At 39.8% G+C, this 20371-nt stretch overlaps 2 protein-coding genes across 2 annotated transcripts; both read left to right on the forward strand.

Annotated features, from left to right (window-relative positions):
- Nucleotides 1-2441: 2441 nt before the first annotated feature.
- nelfb (negative elongation factor complex member B) lies at nt 2442-12529 on the forward strand. The gene is made up of 13 exons (XM_061072201.1): nt 2442-2661; nt 3771-3931; nt 4023-4122; nt 5213-5443; nt 5539-5724; nt 5824-5936; nt 6326-6428; nt 6699-6794; nt 6929-7071; nt 8756-8862; nt 9721-9862; nt 10479-10587; nt 12020-12529. The coding sequence occupies exons 1-13, from the start codon at nt 2545-2547 to the stop codon at nt 12176-12178; spliced, it is 1767 nt and encodes a 588-aa protein (XP_060928184.1). The 5' UTR covers nt 2442-2544; the 3' UTR covers nt 12179-12529.
- A 3248-nt stretch (nt 12530-15777) lies between these two features.
- On the forward strand, nt 15778-16776 carry LOC133002213 (P2Y purinoceptor 2). The gene has a single exon (XM_061071978.1). It carries the CDS (start codon nt 15778-15780, stop codon nt 16774-16776), a length of 999 nt encoding a protein of 332 aa, XP_060927961.1.
- The last annotated feature ends 3595 nt before the right edge of the window (nt 16777-20371 follow it).

Here is a 20371-nt window from a genome sequence, read left to right on the forward strand (position 1 = left end):
GTATTTGTAACACAATTCAGCACAAATATCTAATAGGATAAAATCAATCAATCCAAATTGTATTTGTACAGTCCATATTCCCAAATCACAATTTCAGAATATCATAATGTTAGTATAACACCCATATCTAGCCATTGTTCAACACCATTACTGAGGAACAGATGTGGAGATTCTGAGCATATGTCCTGTAACTTGGTATTCCCCTTGAGGGTTTAAAGTTCGTAACTCTATAAGTCTACAGTGACAGCTGGTTGCAACATGTTAGCACGTTTCTTATATAAAAAAAAGAGGATTTCAGGGAAACAAAACAACATATTTACAACAGGTTTTGGTTTTGAGTCGAGTACACATATAAATGCCAATTGGTTTGTATTTATTTAGCACTTTTCTACTCTTGATGACCACTCAAAGTTTTGCCATCCACCCATTCACAGACATTCATACAGTGCATATGTGCAGCACTGTCTCTATCATACATCACTCACAGACTGATGGCACAGCTGGTTGGGGCAATTTGGAGTTCAGTATAGGGTCAAAGTGCTGAACAACTGCTCAATGGACGGCCCGCTCTACCCCCTGAGTCACTACTAACCCCTGAGCCACCACCTCTGCCTACAAGTCTGGGCAGAAAAAGAAAGTTTAGACATTGTTATTGTCACCGATCCACAATTTCTGTGTATATCACATTTATTTTCTTTGAGGAAAGTTCTAACTTCTTTAGTCATTCTAACATGATTGATTAATAATTATTCTTAAATATTAGAAATTTTATTCCTTTTACTTGTAAATTTCAGCAGTAGACCATGTGTCACATGTTTAAGGAAAATTAGTGCCCCTTTTCTTTAATTGACATCAGACACTCACACGGGCACTGTGGCAATTTTTAAAATGTCTGTATAACAAATTACAGGGGATTAGAAAGTGGAAAATTAATAGAATCGATTCAAAAGGAAGCGTTAGTAATGTATTTTATCAAATCATTTGTTTGCTTTTTAAATAACTATATTTGGAGAAAACCCAATGTTAGAGACCTGTGGCAGTCAAAGTTCAGTCTTATGTATAGAAATGTTGACAGATGATGAGAAATTTAAATTTAATTTTAAACCTTGCAGATTCATTGATTTATATGTAGAGATATGTAGCCGCTTTCATCATCTCAGACTTAGCCAACTTATTGTGTAAGCTGTTTTCTCAGCTCTGCAGAGCTCAGCTTCTTCTTTTTGCTCTTATCCACTTGTGAACTCTCTGTTCTACAAACGCACAGGCACAGCGCTCATCTTTTCACATTCACTGTGCCCCTGTTACCTTGATTCATTCCAATTCTCATTTGCGAGATATGAAACAAAAACTAACATTCAACTTTGACTTGAGCATATGGAATGGCACAAAGATTAAATCATGACCCACCTTCAGTTTCTTGTTAACTTTGTTTTGCAGGAACAGAAGTTTTCTCTGATGCTACACTTTCAGTCCTACTTTCTAAACCTGTCAACATCTCAAAAATATATAAACTAGAAATCCCACACTGTGGCTGTAAGCCTCCGCCAATCAGTACAGTTTCTGTCTACATAGTTTTTCTTCTTAGATTCATATAAGCCCACGGTGACTTAGACCTTTGACAACCCAAACCTAATCAGTTATGCCACGTGTCTAAGTGAACATGCATAGGCTGGCATGAATAGGTTATGTGTTCAGTGGGGCTGATGTGATGTGCATACTCACATACAGTATAACTATATCTGTTCATTGGGGGTCGACTCTGTATTACGTCAATAATAATAATAATGTAAATAGAGATGAAAAACCTTGATTGTAATTGATTTTTGTTAATTTCATTTTATCACAAAAAACTACATTCATAAATGTTATCTGACAAGGGTAAATGGCAGATATCAACCAAGTATGCTGTCATTAATTCTTGTTACTGGGATAAAGTAAACATCTGTTAAGTACTTTTATATAAATTGTTACGGCTGTATTGATTTCAAAGCCGAAGAATGCTTAGGTCCACCAGACCAACAAAAACATGAACACCGCCCAAGGTTACAGGGCTTTCTCTACTTGTATTTGTTTGTTACTTCCAGTGAGTGAATGGTAGTTTGATGTAGCACAGTGGTAACCTGGATGTGGTCCACTGAAAACACACTCTTTGTTATATCCCCTGTTATAAATAAAGGTGTGTATTTTCAGCCTGGTGTGAGTGAAGTTGGGATTTCCCTTCACATCTTTCCATGGTCCCATGACGTTTTCCATCGGGGCCTATGAATCCTGGTAAAAATTGATTTAGTTAATTGTTTATTGATATATTTTGAGTTTTCTACCGCGGCCTGTTTGACTCAGACACGGACTAGAAACGCGATAGTTGACTCGGAACCTTTTCCGGGCTGTTGTTTCTGACGGAGCGTTTGCGAGGCTGCAACACAGGAAGTGTGCCTTGACAGAGCGAGCAGGCTGATGTGTTGCAGTGTTTAGAGGCGAGCGACTGTGTGTTCACGTCCCACATCCAGACACCAGAGCTCCGTTCAGACCGAAGTGTGAACAGCCATGATCAAACCGACCATGTTCTCCGGGCTGCCCGAGCTCGGCATCTCTAACGGAGAAGATCTGAAAGAAACTCTCACCAACTGCACTGAGCCTCTGAAAGCCATCGACCAGTTCCAGGTAACATTCAGTCGGGTCGCACATCAGCCCGAGCTGCTAATAACAAAGCCATGTTTTCTAAAGCGTGTTGTTTTAAACAGTTAGTGAAGAACTGTAGGTGCACTGCGTAGTTTTAGGCAGCTACGCTTCCCTGCTGACGTTAGCTCAAGTCATCACTGCTGCAATGGAAGACCAGCTGAGGATGTGGATGTTGCTTCAACGTGCAACAAGTTAACCCCAGTATGTGAGGAATATGAAGTCACTGTGAGTGATGATGGAAATCAAGGTCTAACGAGTCAGTATGTTTCTCAGCAGAGATCTAGTGTCATCTTATAAAATAATAATACACTTTATTTATGCAGTACCTTTCAAAACCGTTACAAGATGCATTACAAGTTCAAAAGGACAAAGTCAAGGCAAACATTTGAAAGCAATTTGAAGATCACTCGACATTACAGTGTAAATTAAAAAAGCAAATGTTTCAAATGAGGAAAGAGTAAAACCAGATCAAACAAACCACTATAAAAGTATTAAAATAGTCTATATGATCAGAACTAGGAGAAAGTACACATACACAATTGTTTCTATATTGGAGGTTTAAAAGAGGAAAAGTAGTTTGCTCAATTCCTCAGAGAAGTTTGTTTTAATTATGTTTATTTAATAGTGCTTTAAACCGTTACTCTTCACAAGGGGGTATGTTTACTTTATTTTGTATTTCCGTTCAAATAAAGTTTTAATATTGATTTTAATCAAATACCTATTTTGTCATAAAAACAATATTTTCAACCTGTTGGAGGTTGATATATGATTTATGATATAACAGTTCAGCTGCTGACAGGCTCCATTCTTTCTGCTGTGGCGGGGTAGATGGAACGATGAAGTGGTTTGTGTTTAGGAAGAGATTTATCTCTGCTCTTGTTTGAAACCTAAACGTTAAGTTTTAAAATAAGTTAACTTGTTTCTAAAAATTGTGTTCAGTCAGATGAGTCAAAGAAGCACCTTTTTAAATAAAGTGTTTGTTACCTTTTTATACATCCAATGTGCTTAAAGATTTAACTTGGTGTGTTAAATGTTGAAACTGCATCTGGAGCTAAAGACTAATGAGTATCTGATGAATCTCCTGTCTGTAGATGGAAAATGGCATCCTGCTGCCAACTCTCCAGTCTGCTCTTCCCTTCCTTGACCTCCATGGAACACCTCGGCTGGAGTTCCACCAGTCTGTCTTTGATGAGCTCCGTGACAAGCTGATGGAGCGAGTCGCCACCATTGCAGAGGGCAAGGACGAGGACAGGTGGGTCATCGGTTGTTTTTGACTGTGTATAATATTCTCTGAAGGAACCAGCTCAGGTGCGATTGTGCTTTATTTTTTAATCTGCTTACAGATATGGGAAGCTTGAAGAGCTGCTGGAGAAGAGCTTTCCACTCGTCAAAATGCCGTCCATTCAGCCAGTGGTAATGCAGGTGCTGAAGCATCTACCCAAGGCAAGTGTTCTTTCTTACCTGTTGAAGACTAACATCAGTATTCACAGTGTCTGTGTTAACATATATTCAGTCAGAGAAAGTTGTATTAGAAGCAACACCACATTCAGACTGACACGGGATAAAGTTTGACCTGCATCACTGCACATGCAGGGTTTTAGTTGTGGTTCAGATTGACTGAAAGAAAAAAAAAATCATCAATTTTGAATGATGGGACTTAATGCAAATTGAGTCAAAGCAATGAAGTGATCCACAGTTTCTTAGACTGACTGTGTGAAGTGTTAAATCAAAGGTGAACAATTGACAAACTGGAATGGCTCTCAGTCGATCTCGGTCTCTGCCAAGGCCCAACAGTCATTGATATGAGATTGTGTACTGACACAGACTCATGAGGTTGTACTGCCTGACTTTCACCCCACAAACAAACATCGCTACAGTGATTGGGCCCTTTTTTGAGGTAGAAGCAAACACAACACGTGGGGTGTAAAAACATCACTAATTTTGAATAATGAATAAGGCTAATGCATGACACAGTTAAACTATTAATATCCAATCAGGGTCTGTAAAGTTGACTTTGAATAAAGTTGCTAAGAGAAAAAGTGTCTCTATCCTATGATAATAACATGGATATGCTGATGGCTTTGCTCTGTCCCAGAAGTACAAGGCCTCCAGACACAATGTATTAGAGCTCCCTCAATGGTTTATGAACCTGAGTATGAAAATGATCTGCTATGACTTTCACAGTCACTTCATTTCAACCTGACAGGAACACCTAAGAGACTTGTTGAACAGCGCTCCTCTGTCCCCGCGTCAAAATCATAGATAAAAAGTCAGGAAATCTCATCATGACTATGGCTGTGATGGTACAGATTTTTTTCTCACCGTGGTGATAAAGCAATATATTACCATGTTTTACTGCAAAATAAATCCCCCAGCCACCGTCACAGCCCTAATCACAACCACGTTATGAATTTTGGGGCAATTCAAGTTGCAGATGGTTGACAGCGAGACGAGAGCATATTGTTCAATCAAACTAAAGGTAATAGTTGTTGGAGAACTGAGCTTCATATTGACCACATGCTCCATCATGCAGGTGCCAGAGAAGAAGCTGAAGATGGTCATGGCTGACAAGGAGCTGTACAAGGTGTGTGCTGTGGAGGTGAAAAGGCAGATCTGGCAGGACAACCAGGCTCTGTTTGGAGATGAGGTCTCGCCCCTCCTAAAGCAGTACATCGTGGAAAAGGAAGCCGCTCTGTTCAGCAGCGACCTCTCTATTCTGCATAACTTCTTCAGCCCCTCTCCCAAAGCACGACGCCAAGGCGAGGTAAGTGGCACTCATCAGGTTTCTCACACAGACCAACCAAAGTGAAGGTTTCCCAGTGTGCTGCTGTTAACTGTTCAGTGTTCTGTGCACTGAAGGTGGTCCTGAAGCTGACTCAGATGATAGGAAAGAACGTGAAGTTGTACGACATGGTGCTGCAGTTTTTACGAACCCTCTTCCTGCGAACGAGAAACGTCCACTACTGCACACTGAGAGCAGAGCTGCTCATGTCTCTGCACGACCTGGACATCAGTGAGATCTGTTCTGTGGACCCCTGCCATAAGGTAAGGACACAGTGATAGTGCATCAGTTAACATTGTGCTATTGAACATCCCCAAACCCTGGGTTTCCAATGTGTTTGCTTTGTGTTTCTGTTATGACAGTTCACTTGGTGTTTAGACGCCTGCATCCGTGAAAAGTTTGTGGACGGCAAACGAGCCAGAGAGCTGCAAGGTTTCCTGGATGGAGTGAAGAAGGGGCAAGAGCAAGTTCTCGGGTAACACAATGGGATGGTTTAAAGGGATGGTTCACAATAATGAACTTGTTATCTACTCACCACTATGCCGATGGAGGGGTGGTTGAAGTATTTGAGTCCACAAAACACTTTTGGAGTCTCAGTGGTAAGCAGAGTTGTAGCCAAATCCAATACAATTGAAGTAAATGGTGACTCCTTCTTCAGACGTAATAAAACAATAGAAAAAGAAATCAGATGCCTCCATACTGCTTGTGTGGTGTCATCTAAGTGTACGTGACCCCCGACATTAAAATTCAACTCGAAAAAGCCTAATTTACACCATGTTTTCAGCCTAAAAGTCCTTAAGTCTTTAAGTTAACAGCTGTTTAACTCTGTTGGGTGCATCATTATAAAATCTTTGTGTGTTCCAGGGACCTGTCCATGATCCTCTGTGACCCGTTTGCCTGTAACACCCTGAGCCTGAGTATCATGAGGAACCTGCAAGAGCTGCTAAGTCAGGAAGCTCTACCCAGGGTGAGGGGACACAAATGACACGATTCACAAACATGCCTGTGGTGTCTTGATATTCTCCTCATTGACAGCTGGAATAATTTGTGTTTGCTAAGAAGGAAATGCATTCATCATGTTTATTGGACCTCAAAAACACATACAGCATGTTTTGCTAGTAACACTTAATGCAAACATTGTGTTACTGGATTATCTCTTTTTCAAATCACAACACATGATCAACTTTATCAGTGTATCAGCATGCACTTAGGCCATTGGATGTATATCTGTGAGCAGGACAGTTCAGACCTGATGCTGCTGCTGAGGATGCTGTCGCTGGGTCAAGGAGCGTGGGACATGATTGACAGCCAGGTGTTTAAAGAGCCTCGTCTGGTACGTACAGTGTCACCTGGATGCATCTGTGCACCAATTCAGAAAGTCTGTGTGTAAATGGTTCAAAATATCATTGTGTTAAACCCTGCTTTAGTTGCTGGTGTTCATTTGCCTTCCTGTGCACCCACACTCAGGATTTGGAGGTGGTGACCCGCTTCCTGCCTGCTATGATGTCAGTAGTTGTTGATGATCACACCTTCATTGTAGACCAGAAGCTTCCCAGTGAGGAGAAGAGCTCACTGTCGTACCCCACCGCCCTGCCGGACGCCTTCAACAGGTAAAACACTGCAGGTGGAAGCAGGGGGATGTATGTTGTGTGAATAGTGGGTGTGCCCGTTAACCACAGCTCTACTTTACGTCAAAAACACTCTCAACAAGACACAAGCTTTACTGGGTTCAATGAGATACATACACAAAAATGTCATATAGCAATTAGGGATGGGGGGAAAAATCGATTCAGTTACAAATCGCGATTCTTGTGAATGACGATTTTAAATCGATATGCTGCCTCCCAAATCGATTTAAAAAAAAAAAAAAAAAAACATATTTAAAAAACAATATATTTATTGGTTTATACCGGGGGGGATATATGGGGGGAGCAACATCACCCCAGAGCATGTTGACCAGCTCTTGTTTTTGCACAAGAATCTAAACATACCCAAGCACTAGCTTTGTATCGCCTACATGCAAACAACAATAGCCTACTTTTTGTTTATTTCAAAGTTTATATTTTAAGTAAACTTTTATTCATTCTATTTAATTTACCTTTTATTTATTGTTTAAAAGTAGCCTAGATGGCTTACATTTCTTAATCTGTCAGTTTGTGTGCAGTTGACAGGGGCTATACAATAATAGGGCACATTTTTATTTATTTTCTCTATTGGCTGCCCGGCAGTCATTCAGTTAATGTTAATATTTGAAATAAAACTGGTAAAGCTCTAAGTGAATTTGACTGTTGTATTTGAAGAAATGATTCAACATTTTTCCATTGTCCAGTATTTAAAAAAAAAAAAAGAAATCCCAGGAAATCGTAATATCGAATCGCAATACTTACAGAATCGCAATACCCACAGAAATCGCAATACATATCGTATCGCCACCTAAGTATCGTGATAGTATCGTATCGGGAGGTCCCTGCCGATTCCCGTCCCTAATAGCAATAATGTGACTTTATGTATTGTGTTTTTGGTCTGTCTGCAAAGAAACCCCCAATTTTTTTTTACAGTATATATTCATCACGATAGTCAGAACACCATCCAAAAAACTCTCATGCTCCCTTTTAAAGTGTAAGCTGTTTAATAAGTTAAAAGTATGGATTCAAGTCTAGATATGTATGGTTATATTTTATTAGTTATCTACTATTTCTGATCTATCTTTTTGATAGTAATAAGAACTATTTATAGTAGTAGAACCATTCTGGTAATAGAAACATATTGAAGTAATCTTTTTTTCTCTATATCTTCTACCTATAAATAAACCCTGATTGAGCTTCGGGCTATCATCTAAACTTTTCCAGTTTTAGATAATATATTAAATTGACTAATCCAAAAAATTTGAAGACAAATTAACCTTTTCAGCACCAGTTTATTTGTCTAAAATGCATATTTGGATTTCACATTTCCCCTCCAATAACCAGAACCTTTCGATGACAGATTTAAGGTTTGCCTGGATAATCCAGTTGTGGGAAAGAGTGTGAAGCAGACTCTTAACAGTTGTGTGGAGATCAGCGAAACCTGGAAGCTTAACTATTAACATTAATAAGCTTTGACTTTCACTCAAGTCAAACCATGTCTCTAGTTTTTCTGATGTTACTGTGGATAATTTATTTATAAAAGCATCATGAACAATAAACAAAGTAAAACACAGACTTATAGAGCCTTATACTCCTAATATAATTTCCCTGTTGAACGATTCCTGAGTGCTCCTGTGATTTGAACTCCTGTTGTCTCTGTTCTCCTCAGGTACCTGCAGGAGAACAGAGTGGCCTGTGAAATGGGTCTCTACTATGTGCTCCACATTGCCAAACTCAGGAACAAGAACGCCTTGCAGAGGTTACTGCCTGCTCTGGGTCAGTGCCACTCTCCCTCTGAGACTTTTGAGTTCACGACCTTGCCCCATTTACTCTTTCACAAAATGTTGTCGGACATCTTATTTTATTGACCAAACTATTCTGATATGGCAGTTTCAGTTTTTTTAATCGTCATGTTTATAATGATTTGGAACATTAAATCCACATTAGCAGCAATTCGTAATTTTAGATTATTAGATTAAAGCCATCTTTGTATACACATCAGTGTGCTGCCCTGCATGCAGCTGATACAACTTATGAGCCAGAAATATTTTTGGTAGGCAGAGGAAATTGTTAAGCTGCTTTCAGACCTGCACTGAACTCTGTAGACTCTCCAGACATTATCTGGATTGGCTGTATGTGAGATGGTAAACATCCAAATGAGAACCTCCGGACTTTCTCTGGATTTTCTCCGGTCAGGCGTCTGTAAAAAACTCCAGAGAATGTCTGAATAAGCCGATGTGAGAACACAGCAGGAGATCCTCCGCAGGATTCATCTTGAGTGAGTTGACGTGCTGTGTTGTTCATGTATGAAAGGGAAACTCTAGAGAAAGTCCGGACCCAATCATGCCAAAATCCTCTGGAGGTCATATCTGAAAACGGCTTATAACCGATCAGAAGCTACACGTGACTGTGTGATTCTTGTGTGCAGGCCACGGAATTTTAATCATGCATCAGTTCATTTGTTGATTTGTCTTTATCACTTTATCATTTAGTTTTTATACGCATATTTCCTTTTATAAAAGGTAAAATAGAGATCTCTTTCTGCTGAGACCAGAAAAGGACATACAATACATTTGAAGAGCGATGTACAAGCAGTGTTGAAATAAGAGCTGGATCTCTGCTGTTAATCCACAGTGGAGACCTACAATGACATGGCCTTCGGGGACATCTTCCTGCACCTGCTGACCGGACACCTCACCCTGCTTTCTGATGAGTTTAGTACTGAAGAGTTCTGTTCAGTTGTGTTTGATGGGTTCCTCCTCACTTCTTTCTCCAGGTGGGTTGAACTTTGATTCTGAGATATAATTGTCTGGACATACCATGCAGGCCACATTCTTTTCACTTTGTGAATGCAAATGCATCCTGGGCCACCGCGAAATACCACCTACTCGGCTGACGTCTTTCTGTCCTGCTACAGTTTCACAATGGACTGAAAATATTTTGAATATTCTCAGTGCCAAAACGTTGATATTTTTTTTGGCCACGCCCACATTATTAACGCTGACAACTAATGATTAAATAATGACTGATACTTTTCCTAAATTGGTGAAAATCTTGCAAGAAATTAATTGAGTCTGTTGTGACTCCTCTCTCTCTTAACTGTTCTCACTCGTGTTGAAACACACACACACATACACAAACACACACACAGGGAGATCAGATACATCTGTAAACTCCAGGTAAAAAAACAAACATAATTTGTCTTAATGACCACAAATAAATGACAGTTTATGCCAGGTCTTAACAGGGCAAGTGCATTCTACTTTATAAAGGTCAACGCAAACTGGATAACTGACACAGAGAGGATAAAACAGACTGGTAATGAATAGTCTCACCACTCCCAGGCAGCCCTCATCATGACTCCTCTTTGTTTTTTGCGAAATATCTTGTAGTAAAGAGAACGTCCACAGACACACCCTTCGAGTGTTGCTGCACCTACAGCAGAAGATGCTGCCGTCATACATGGAAACCTTGATGAAAACTCTTGAACCCCCGAAACAGGTGAGCTTTGTTTCTATTTTCAGCTTGTGTTTTGAAAAGGACGGGAGCTGTAGTGCAGTGTCTACTATGTGTATGGCACCTCTTTTTTATTATGAGGTTCTTTCTCTTAGTTTCATTCAGTTTTGTGTTTGTCACTTGTCAGAAATGTCACTAACACAGACCCACTTGCTCTAGCTGAAACTCTAGATCATCTCCTGCTGTGTTCTCACATGGGCTCATTCTCACATTATCCCAAGTTCTTACTAGGGCACTGGCAGAAGAAACTCTAGGTCAGTGGTCGCCAACCCGTCAATCGCGATCTACCGGTCGATCTCGCAGTCTTCACTGTCGATCCCCGAACTCTCTGTACTCACTGGCTGAAGTCGCGCCATGATCAGCTGTGTGTCCGTTGTTTCACACATGCTGGTTGCAGGTTATCTACTGCATTTAATGCAAGAACGTGTTGGTTTATGTACTAGTAAATGGAAATGTCAGGACTCTACTGTATGAAGATGCGCATCTTTCGGTCAATAACAATTAAATCCCCGTTGGAACAAATTGGTGAAACGCTGGCATGCTATTACTTTGAAACGGGTTCGGAAAGTGTTGTAAATACATTTGTGTAATAGACAGATAAACATTGTGGTTCACAGCAGAATAAACAGAGAAGATGTTTTTTTTCACCTGAATTTTAAGGTTTATTTGATGAATATATATCACAAACAATGGCAAAATAAAAGCAATCCAGCGTTTCTGTCGATGGAATCCATTCCCTTGTTTAAAAGTTTTTTTTCATTGAGAAATATTTGCAGGAGCGGAAAATGCACGGCTTCATACTGTGTAGTACTGATATTTATTTGAGTACAAGGGACTTCTTTCATACAGGGCAATAATCATATTCGCGGCCATATTCAAATCAAAGTCTATATGTAAAAACATTGTGCTGCAGTAGCAGCTCCTCTGCAGAACATGTTGTGGAACTGAGAAGCTGCATATTGTGCATTGTAAATATGAAGTGATATTAATTTAATTATTGTGCTTTGAATAGAAGAAGTTGTACAACTGCCCTTCTTTGTGTATATTTATTTCTTGTACATTCAGCCTTTAACAGAAATTGCAAAAAATAATAAGTATGACCCTCCTTAGTGGGTTTCTTGGAAGATATCAGGGTGGTAGAACTCTGCTTACGAATTAAAAAGTGATCTTAGGCTCGAAAAAGTTGGTGACCAGTGTTCTAGATAATATTTGCAGGACATTTGCGTTCTCACATACTGCCCCTCCAGATAATTTCAGGAAATAATCAGGAGTTCACTGCATGTCTGAAAGTAGTTATACTGACACAGGCTCATTTTATTCCGGTCACATTTCAGAATCTTAACAGAGCAGATGTTCACATGAGATGAAGCATTGCATATGTTTTGATACCTCTTTTTGCTGTGCCTGGTCACTACAGTGCAGCGAGCCAGTGAAGGAGCTGTACACCCAGCTGATGGAGAAGTTGGAGGCCCAGAAGAAGAGCCCTCCCCCACCAGAAGAAGCCCCATCCCTGGATCTAGGGCTGCACCCGGTGGCTGTCCCCACCACGGCCTCCACACCGACCGCGCCTCTCTGAGACGCAGCAGAAATGGAAAGGAAAACAGAATCGTTAACCCGTGACTGACTGTGAACACAGAGGGCTGGAGTACGAGTCTCCTAAAAGACTGGACATTTTACATTATTGTCTGTTGTACAATTTTTTTTTCATGGAGTTTAGTTTCTTTAGATGTTTGTCTCAGAGAGGCTCTTCCATATAGTGTTGTCCTCTATTTTTCATCAGTGGGAGGTCTTACTTCTCTCAAATTTGTGCTCTTGCATTGTTGTTCAAATACATATGCATTTTCATATGTAACTGTCCTATCAGTATGTTACCTATGAGTTGCGTCAGTAGTGCAAGAATGGTGTAAATAAATGATTCTTAGTAACACACAGTGGTGATAATGTGTTTCAGCCGAACTGACAAGATGCAATGGTACTTTAAGGCAACACCTCTGGCCACATTCAGTCTCGTTAGAAGCACGTGGAAGAGGAAGTGTGTAAATACCGCAGTAAGTGTCATCCCTGACAGCCACAGATCACACTGATAGTAAGAAACTGGGCTTTCGCAACACTGAGAACAGACTCATCTCCTTTAAGTTTGTTCCATCAACAACATAACATGATAAAGAAGGGAAGTGCAGTACTGGCTGTAGTATTTGACAGGCTCTAAATGATAGTGTATATTTGAATAACAGGAAACTTAAGTTGGGGTTTGCACGTTTTCCTTAAGTCAGATCGCTACTATGTCTCATGGGTTAATTTTTCAGATGATCAACAATATTAAGAGCAGGGGGGGGATTTGTATGCAAAGAGGGACAAGAAAACATGATCACAATGAGTGTAAAAATGTGCTGTTTAAGCAACAGCCATGTAATAAAACACAATCTAAACTACACAAAGTAAAGGCTTAAATGGGTAAATGTGTCAAACTAACTGCATCAAAAATTTCCTGGGACTGAATCACATTTTCACTGCCTCTTTTCAATCCATGTCCTGTGATGTGATCCATGGTCCTGAATCATCCTACTCTGTTCTTTTTTATTTTAAATACCTTTTCCATTAGATTTCACCATCTGTTTTATCTTTTTATTTAACTTCATGGTGATTTGCCTCCATGAAGATTCATAGGCTAATTCCACTTGAGAGGTTTTTCTGTTTCTCCAAACTAAACACATATTTTAAAAATGAATAACTCTTAGAACTAGAATGGCACTTAGGAGAATGCAGACCTGCATCAAAGCCCAACAGTCCCCTTATGAATCAACATTTAAATTCACTAGATGTGGTATGGGGGAAAATTTGCAACTAACAGCAACTGTCTGACTTTGAGAAAGCTCAATTAATTGTCTTATACTTTGGTAGTTTCTTTTGGCTTGCTGGATAGTTTGGGTACTTCACTTGTTAATGAAGGGGAACTCCCAACACTTTTACACTCGTTTTGTCCAACTCAGCCTGTGAAAACAGGTTAACTTGTGTAAGTGCTTAGTAGCTCGAGAGGATTAATAACCTACCCTAATTACCCTTTATCAGATTGAGTCCACAAAATATTGGAAATGTTTTTCTGCTCACCACAGTTGTAAAGAGTGATTATGTGGGTGACTAACTAACCTTTCTGTTAACTCCAACCAGTCGGACCATTCTCGCTCATCAACACTTAACACACACAACTGCTGTTGACTGATGTTTTTATCTTATTGGCTCCATTTTGGGTAAAAAGTCTGAAGAGTGTTGGGTGTGACATCTCAGCAGGTGAAAAACTCAAACCAACAATAATGTCACAGTCACTGAGTTCATATGTTTTCATTATCCTGATGTTGGCTGTCAACATAAACTGTTGTTCCTGATATGTATCTGCAGGATGTTGGATGGAAATTCACCCCAATGACTCAGCTTTAGGTCAAATGATTTCCATCTTATTCTCCAGAAGAAACATTGACGTCCGTTGCTCTGATTGGGCAGCTCCACGCCTGGCAGCTCCACCAAGGCAGTGTCATAAGAGAAGCAGTTAGTGTGTTACTAGACTCAAAGTACTGAAGACAACTCCAACTCTGGTAAGTTTGTTTAAACTTCTTTACTGTCCATTAGCAGCTGCTGATTACATTACATTACATTTCATTTAGCTGATGCTTTTATCCAAAGTGACGTAAAATAAGTGCATTCAACCATGAGGGTACAAACATGGAACAACAAAAATCAAGAAAGTACAATTTCTTCAAAAAAGCTAAACTACAAAGTGCTATAAGTTAGTGCCATTTAAGTGCTACTAAATTGTTAGTTTAAAATTTGTATTCAAGGTATCGTCGGAAGAGGTGTGTTTTTAGTTTGCGGTGGAAGATGTATATACCTTCTGCTGTCCTGATGTCATTGTGGAGCTGATGGTATTGTAAACTGATATTTAACCTGTTGTGATACTTACTAGGTTAAAAACTATTTACTCAGTTTTAACAGATGAAACACAAATCAAAGTTAAACCTGATTAAGTGAAGTGTGAACAGGACAAATATTTCCTTAAACATCAGAAGGGCTCACTGAGGTTTGATGGCATGCAGCAAATTCTATGGTCACATCTCAACCCAACTGATTTTCTATGAGCTTGATGCTTGGAACTTAAAGGGACATTTCACCCAAAAATGAAAATTCTGTCATTATCTACTCACCACTGTGCCGATGGAGGGGTGGGTGAAGTGTTTAAGTCCACAAAACTATTTTGGAGTCTCAGGGGTAAACAGTGTTGCAGCCAAATCCAAAACAATTGAAGTCAATGGTGTCTCCTTCAAACGTAGAAAAAAAAGTATTGTGTTGCCAAACCTCACTTTGGGGGAGCACTTCAACTATAAATGCAGACGCATATGTATTTATAGACATATTAAACACATTTTGCCTGTAAAGGGAGTTTACTTCTCAGTTCCTTATCACACCCAAGAGCAGGAAATGTTTTTTTCTGCATGAGAAGACTGCCCACAACCCGATCCACTCTATCTTTAAGATAGTCTAATATGTCCTCGTATACTATGCACTTCTATACTACATCTCCTGCACTTTGTCGAGCTGATTTAACACTTGGTTCTCACCTAAACCTCTGCTGCTGCACTGGAAACCAGAGTGTTGTCTCCTAAGTAGAAACGAGTAAATGTAAATTATCTTAGTGTGTGTGTGTGTGTGTTTTACTCATCCACCTGGTGGACATACAGGAACACTTGACAATATATTGCATCCATCCATTATGTTTAGCTTTTCCTTCGAGGGTCACAGGGAGAGCTGGAGCAAACCAGCTATTGTCCCTGATTTAACAATCCTAGGTCCATCACTGGGGCAAATTGAAGAGAACAGAAACATGAGGAAAACTACACAAAGACGTGACGGACACAAAAGTAGTTTAAAAATAAATCAAAGACAAATCCAAAAATCCAAACACACAAAACAGGTTCCAAACACAATTAAATTCTGAGTCCGTAATTCATAACTCCAAAAGTTCAACACAGGACAGAATCCTGACAGTATATTTTTTATTTGTGGTCCATCTCAAGCATACGTTACATTGTTACTGTTTTTGATCTAGGAAGAGAAAAAAATGCATTTGCAATAAATAATACGGAGGTGCACTGTTCAGTTCTCCTCCTACAGAAATAGAAGAAGATGACGTCTGAGGTGGTTTCCTCACAGCTTGTAAACGGCAGTAATAATTCTGGATCTTGTAAGGAGGAGAGCCAGCACATGTCCCTCATCGTCCTCCTGTGCCTTGTCTTCTTCTTGGGCTTCCTCCTCAACGCCTTCAGCCTCTGGGTCTTCTGGTTCCGGATGCCCCGCTGGACCTGTGGAACAACACTGCAGTTCCACTTGGCCCTCAGCGACGCCATCGCGACCCCAGTCACTCCAATGATGGCGGTATACTTCGTTATGGGCAACGAATGGCCCTTTGGACGGTTCCTGTGCCAGGTCAACATCGCTCTGCTCAGTTCACATTTCTACGGCAGCATCATATTCCTCACTCTCATCAGTATTCATCGGTACACAGCTGTGGTGCACTTCAGCAAAAGCTCATGTATGAAACGAAAGCCGTTTGTCAAGAAGCTGTGTGCAGGAGTTTGGTTTGTGATGCTGATCCAGGCTCTGGTCTATGCTTTTGTGCTTCATTCCAGCAAAGAAAACGGAAGCAAACAGTGTCTCTCCATCCATCAGAAGAACCTGACCAACACCTACTTTGTCATTAACTTTGTCCTGTTCATCTGTGGGTTCTTGCTCCCTTTCGGCGTGTCTGTTGTGTGCTACACCCTTCTGGCAGACTCCTTAACTCGCCTCAACATTAGCACAGCTCAAGGTCTGAAGATCAAGGTGAAATCTAAGAGGATGATAGGCATGTGTCTGGTGATATTCGGGCTGTGTTTCCTGCCTCTGAACGTGATACGAACTGTGGGAGTGGTACTTAAGAAAAACTACCCGCTCAACTGCCACCTTCTCCTGCAGATTGAGAAGGCGTATTATGCCTGCTGGATCCTAGCAGGAGTGAACAGCTGCCTGGATCCACTGTTGTACTGTTTTGGTTCTCAAAACTTCCGAGACATATTTAAGTCTCTAAGAATTGTGCAGGGAGATGCTCCAAACAGGAGTGATTCAGAAATGTTTGCGAATCAGTAGCCTGGAGTCATGCATTATTGGATACTACAAATAGTAGTGGGCCAAGATTTAGTGTTGGTGGAAAGAACAGGTCCAGATCAAGTAAGGGTGAACCATCTACCTCCTAATGGCTGATTTGGACACGTGATACATTCAATAATAATACTATTTGAATAAACAACTGTCTAGCCCTCAGTGGGGGGTGGGGCAATCAAGTGGCAACCTACCATGATGTCATCCACTGGTTTTTGAACTGGCATTCTGAAACCGAGAGTTTAGAATTTGATCAGTGTCGTGTTGCCATTTTGTATTGTGTCTGTTGTTTTTCAGTTTCACATAGCATGGGTTTTACACTGCTGAGGTGAGCACTGTACTGTCATAGTCCTTTTTAAGAATAAGCCCTTTTCCATATCTTAAGGTTATGGCACTTTGTTACTTTAAGTCAATGCAGCAGTGTCCCCCCAGAATCTAATGTGATGTATCTTGCAATACAGTGTACAAAGGAAATATTAGTGGCTGTTTAGTTTGCAGGGTTTGTAGTGTCCCAGAACTCATACCGCCCATTAAACTCAGGTTATTCATCCACATTAACACCTTTTTCCAAAGACAAGAAACAATGTTAATTTGGGTATATGACAGCCTAAGTACTGAGCAACTGTATTATGGAGCAAAAAGTAAAATATAAACAAAATATAAACAAAAATACACGATTGGACTTTGCATCCTTTGTAAAGTCCAAAACTCTCTATCAGATGACACAGTCCTTCAGCAGTCTTTATTGCTACAGTGGAATAAGGGTTTAGCAGCTCTATTATCTTAGTTTAGCAGATTAGTATGCTAATATTTCCTCATTTGCACTTGAAACCAGGTGCACACTTACGTAAGTGTATTGACAAGTTCTCCTTTCCTCTTAAATGCCTGGTTGTGACATTCTTGTTCTTAATTATTTGATTTTCTTCTACTGTGGTAAGGTTTAAGTACCAATATTTAAATAACAAATCTACACTGTAAGTCATAGTCTGTATTATAAGAATTCTCCATAGAAATGATGACGCAATAGAGGGGATCGTGGCCACTAAATCCCAATTATTTCATGTACTGCAAAAAAAACTAAAAAATAAAAGTAAATCTGTTTTTTTATAGATGTTGGCATATTGGATGAGCTGCTTCATTGAAAGATCATAAATCTTTTTGTGATTTCACTGTTACTTAGGCCTACATATTTTTTAACTCACGTATTTAACTTTGTCACATTCAATAAAAAATTGTTACAGAATTGATACAAATGTCCTATGATGCATTATTAACAACACATAGCTCATACATACTTTTAACACTCATACTGATGCAGTAGCTCCTACATACTGAGCCGGGGTCAGGTAGTGCCAGGGACGTGTTGACACCTGGTCAAATATGCAAAGGAGAGGGTTGTGTGGCGGCTTTGGATCAGGAGGTAGACTCAGCGCCCACTAACCAGAATGTTGATGATTTATGCCCAGCTCCTACATTCCATGAGGTGTCCAAGGAACCGAACCCCAAATTGCAGTGTGCTGCACATCAATGCACCATATGTGTGTGAATGACAAGACTGTGGTCATCAAGACTAGAAGATTCCTATACAAATACAGACCTACCATAAAAGAGTGTTGCATACACTTTCACAAACATAAAGGACAAATGCTCAGGCACAGACCGTTTCCAAACAGCACCTACCAAAATGAAATGTGTTGCCAGTGGGCGTGGCTATAGTTCTACGATCAATACTGCTGTAAAGAAAAATGTTTCTGTCTACATTGATTACGTGGACATGAATGTTTCTCTTATTTGGATTTGTGTGATGCTTTTGGAATCTCAGTAGAGTGAATTCATACATTCTCCGTAACATCCAAAACTAATATGTTAAAGAGCCATCATTAACTAACAGAGCTATTGTTAGCATAGACATTGTAGCCAGTCTGATTAATCCAAAACACAAATTTAGAGTTTATAACAAAACAATACATGTATTGTTTTTGTTGAATGTATTAGTAGAACACAATAACACGTTAGCTTATCTAAAACACATTGCAAAACACTAACTGAAGTATGACATCTTATTTATCAATCACTAAAATAATTTCAATGAGGCATGAAATGTTTTCCACTTGATGATGTAGTCGATCTGCGTCAACTTTCCCAAAGACAATGTGTGTATGTATCGATTACTTTATTACTGATATTTACAGCATGTCATATATCTGCCAGAAGGGGGCACTATATATACATTTTATAACTTGTTGTCATTCAGACCATTTAGCAGCCACTAAACCCTGAGCTCACACTCTATTTTCTCAGGAAACATTTGGTTTTGTTACAGAATTAAATGTTCTACCATTAAAAAGGCACTGGCATTTAAGAAGGCTTGGTCCTCTCCTGCCCCAGGGAAGACTAAAGTGGTGAGTTTACAATAAGGAAAACTGTCACAGTGAAAACAGCTGAGAAAAATCTTTTTAGTTTTCCATAATGATGTAACATTTGCCTGTTATGTTATGTTGATATTCTTACAGTTGTGTGGTAAATTAAGCAGCATTGTGTTCCGTTTGAAAAGCAGCCACAGAGGATGAGCTGCAGACTCATTGTCACCTTCTTCTCCTGTTACTGAGGATGTGAGAAGAGCTGAGCTCACGTCACTGTCACAAAGTCACTTTCAGCAGCATCAACATCTTAACACTGTTTCTAAGGTTTGTATTAAATGAGTGTTACTCTTGGAAATAAACCAAGTACCATCATAAGATATTGTCCTACTTTATTTCAGTGTTTTGACAAGTATACTGGTCCATCTAAGAATGACGACATGGTTTTTCCCTGTGTTCTCAGTTTTAATGCTTTAATCATAGGCCTACCTGTTTTCTGATTGTGCCTTTATTTTCAGTTTTACATCAGTGCTGCTGCAGACTGGGCTGGTTAGGAGTTCTTTTATTTTGAAATTCAGTGATGCAATAAGGGCAAGAGTAAGGTGTCTTTCCATCAAAACTGCTAACCTTGAGGACATCAGTTGAGTAGGAGGTCCTTCAATGTGGCCCAGGATGCATTTGCTTTCACACTGATAAATAAAAAATGTGGTCACATGCATCCCAGACAACCTCCGAATGTGTTCTTATGTGTGATTAGTGTGATTGCAGAGTTGTTCACATGTGATCAGATCACCAAAGACACATGTTCATACTATGTCTGAACAGGGCCTCAGTGTTTTGGGACCTACACAAGCCAATATTGAGGATCACAGGGGGTGGTTTCAAGCAATCTGAGATGAAATTGAATAAGAAGCAGGGTACATCCTGGCCAGGTAGATTAATGTCATTGTTTTGTATCACAAGTAAGTCAAGTCCTAGACTTAGCAATTTGGAAACAAGCTATTCTGAACAAGGTTGTTGTAGTGAGGAGAACAGTAAAACAAAGTTATTGTGCCCTTAAGATGATGGGATTAAAACACATTTTCCAAAGGACAAGTTTTGGAAGAGGTAATGGATGTCTTTAAGGGTTAACCAAAGTTTCAGCCCTCTTTGTCCACTAAGAATTGCATGCTAGTTCAAATAATACATACCCTCAGTTCCTATCATACTAAAATGTTGGTCCG

The sequence above is a fragment of the Limanda limanda genome, chromosome 5 (genome assembly GCF_963576545.1).
Source record: "Limanda limanda chromosome 5, fLimLim1.1, whole genome shotgun sequence".
Lineage (NCBI taxonomy): Eukaryota > Metazoa > Chordata > Actinopteri > Pleuronectiformes > Pleuronectidae > Limanda > Limanda limanda.

Coding starts and splice junctions, on each gene's coding strand:
- nelfb (XM_061072201.1), top strand. CDS start 2,545: ATGATCAAACCGACCATGTTCTCCGGGCTGCCCGAGCTCGGCATCTCT. Junction 3,932..4,022: donor GAGGGCAAGGACGAGGACAG/GTGGGTCATCGG, acceptor ATCTGCTTACAG/ATATGGGAAGCTTGAAGAGC. Junction 5,725..5,823: donor CTGTGGACCCCTGCCATAAG/GTAAGGACACAG, acceptor CTGTTATGACAG/TTCACTTGGTGTTTAGACGC.
- LOC133002213 (XM_061071978.1), top strand. CDS start 15,778: ATGACGTCTGAGGTGGTTTCCTCACAGCTTGTAAACGGCAGTAATAAT.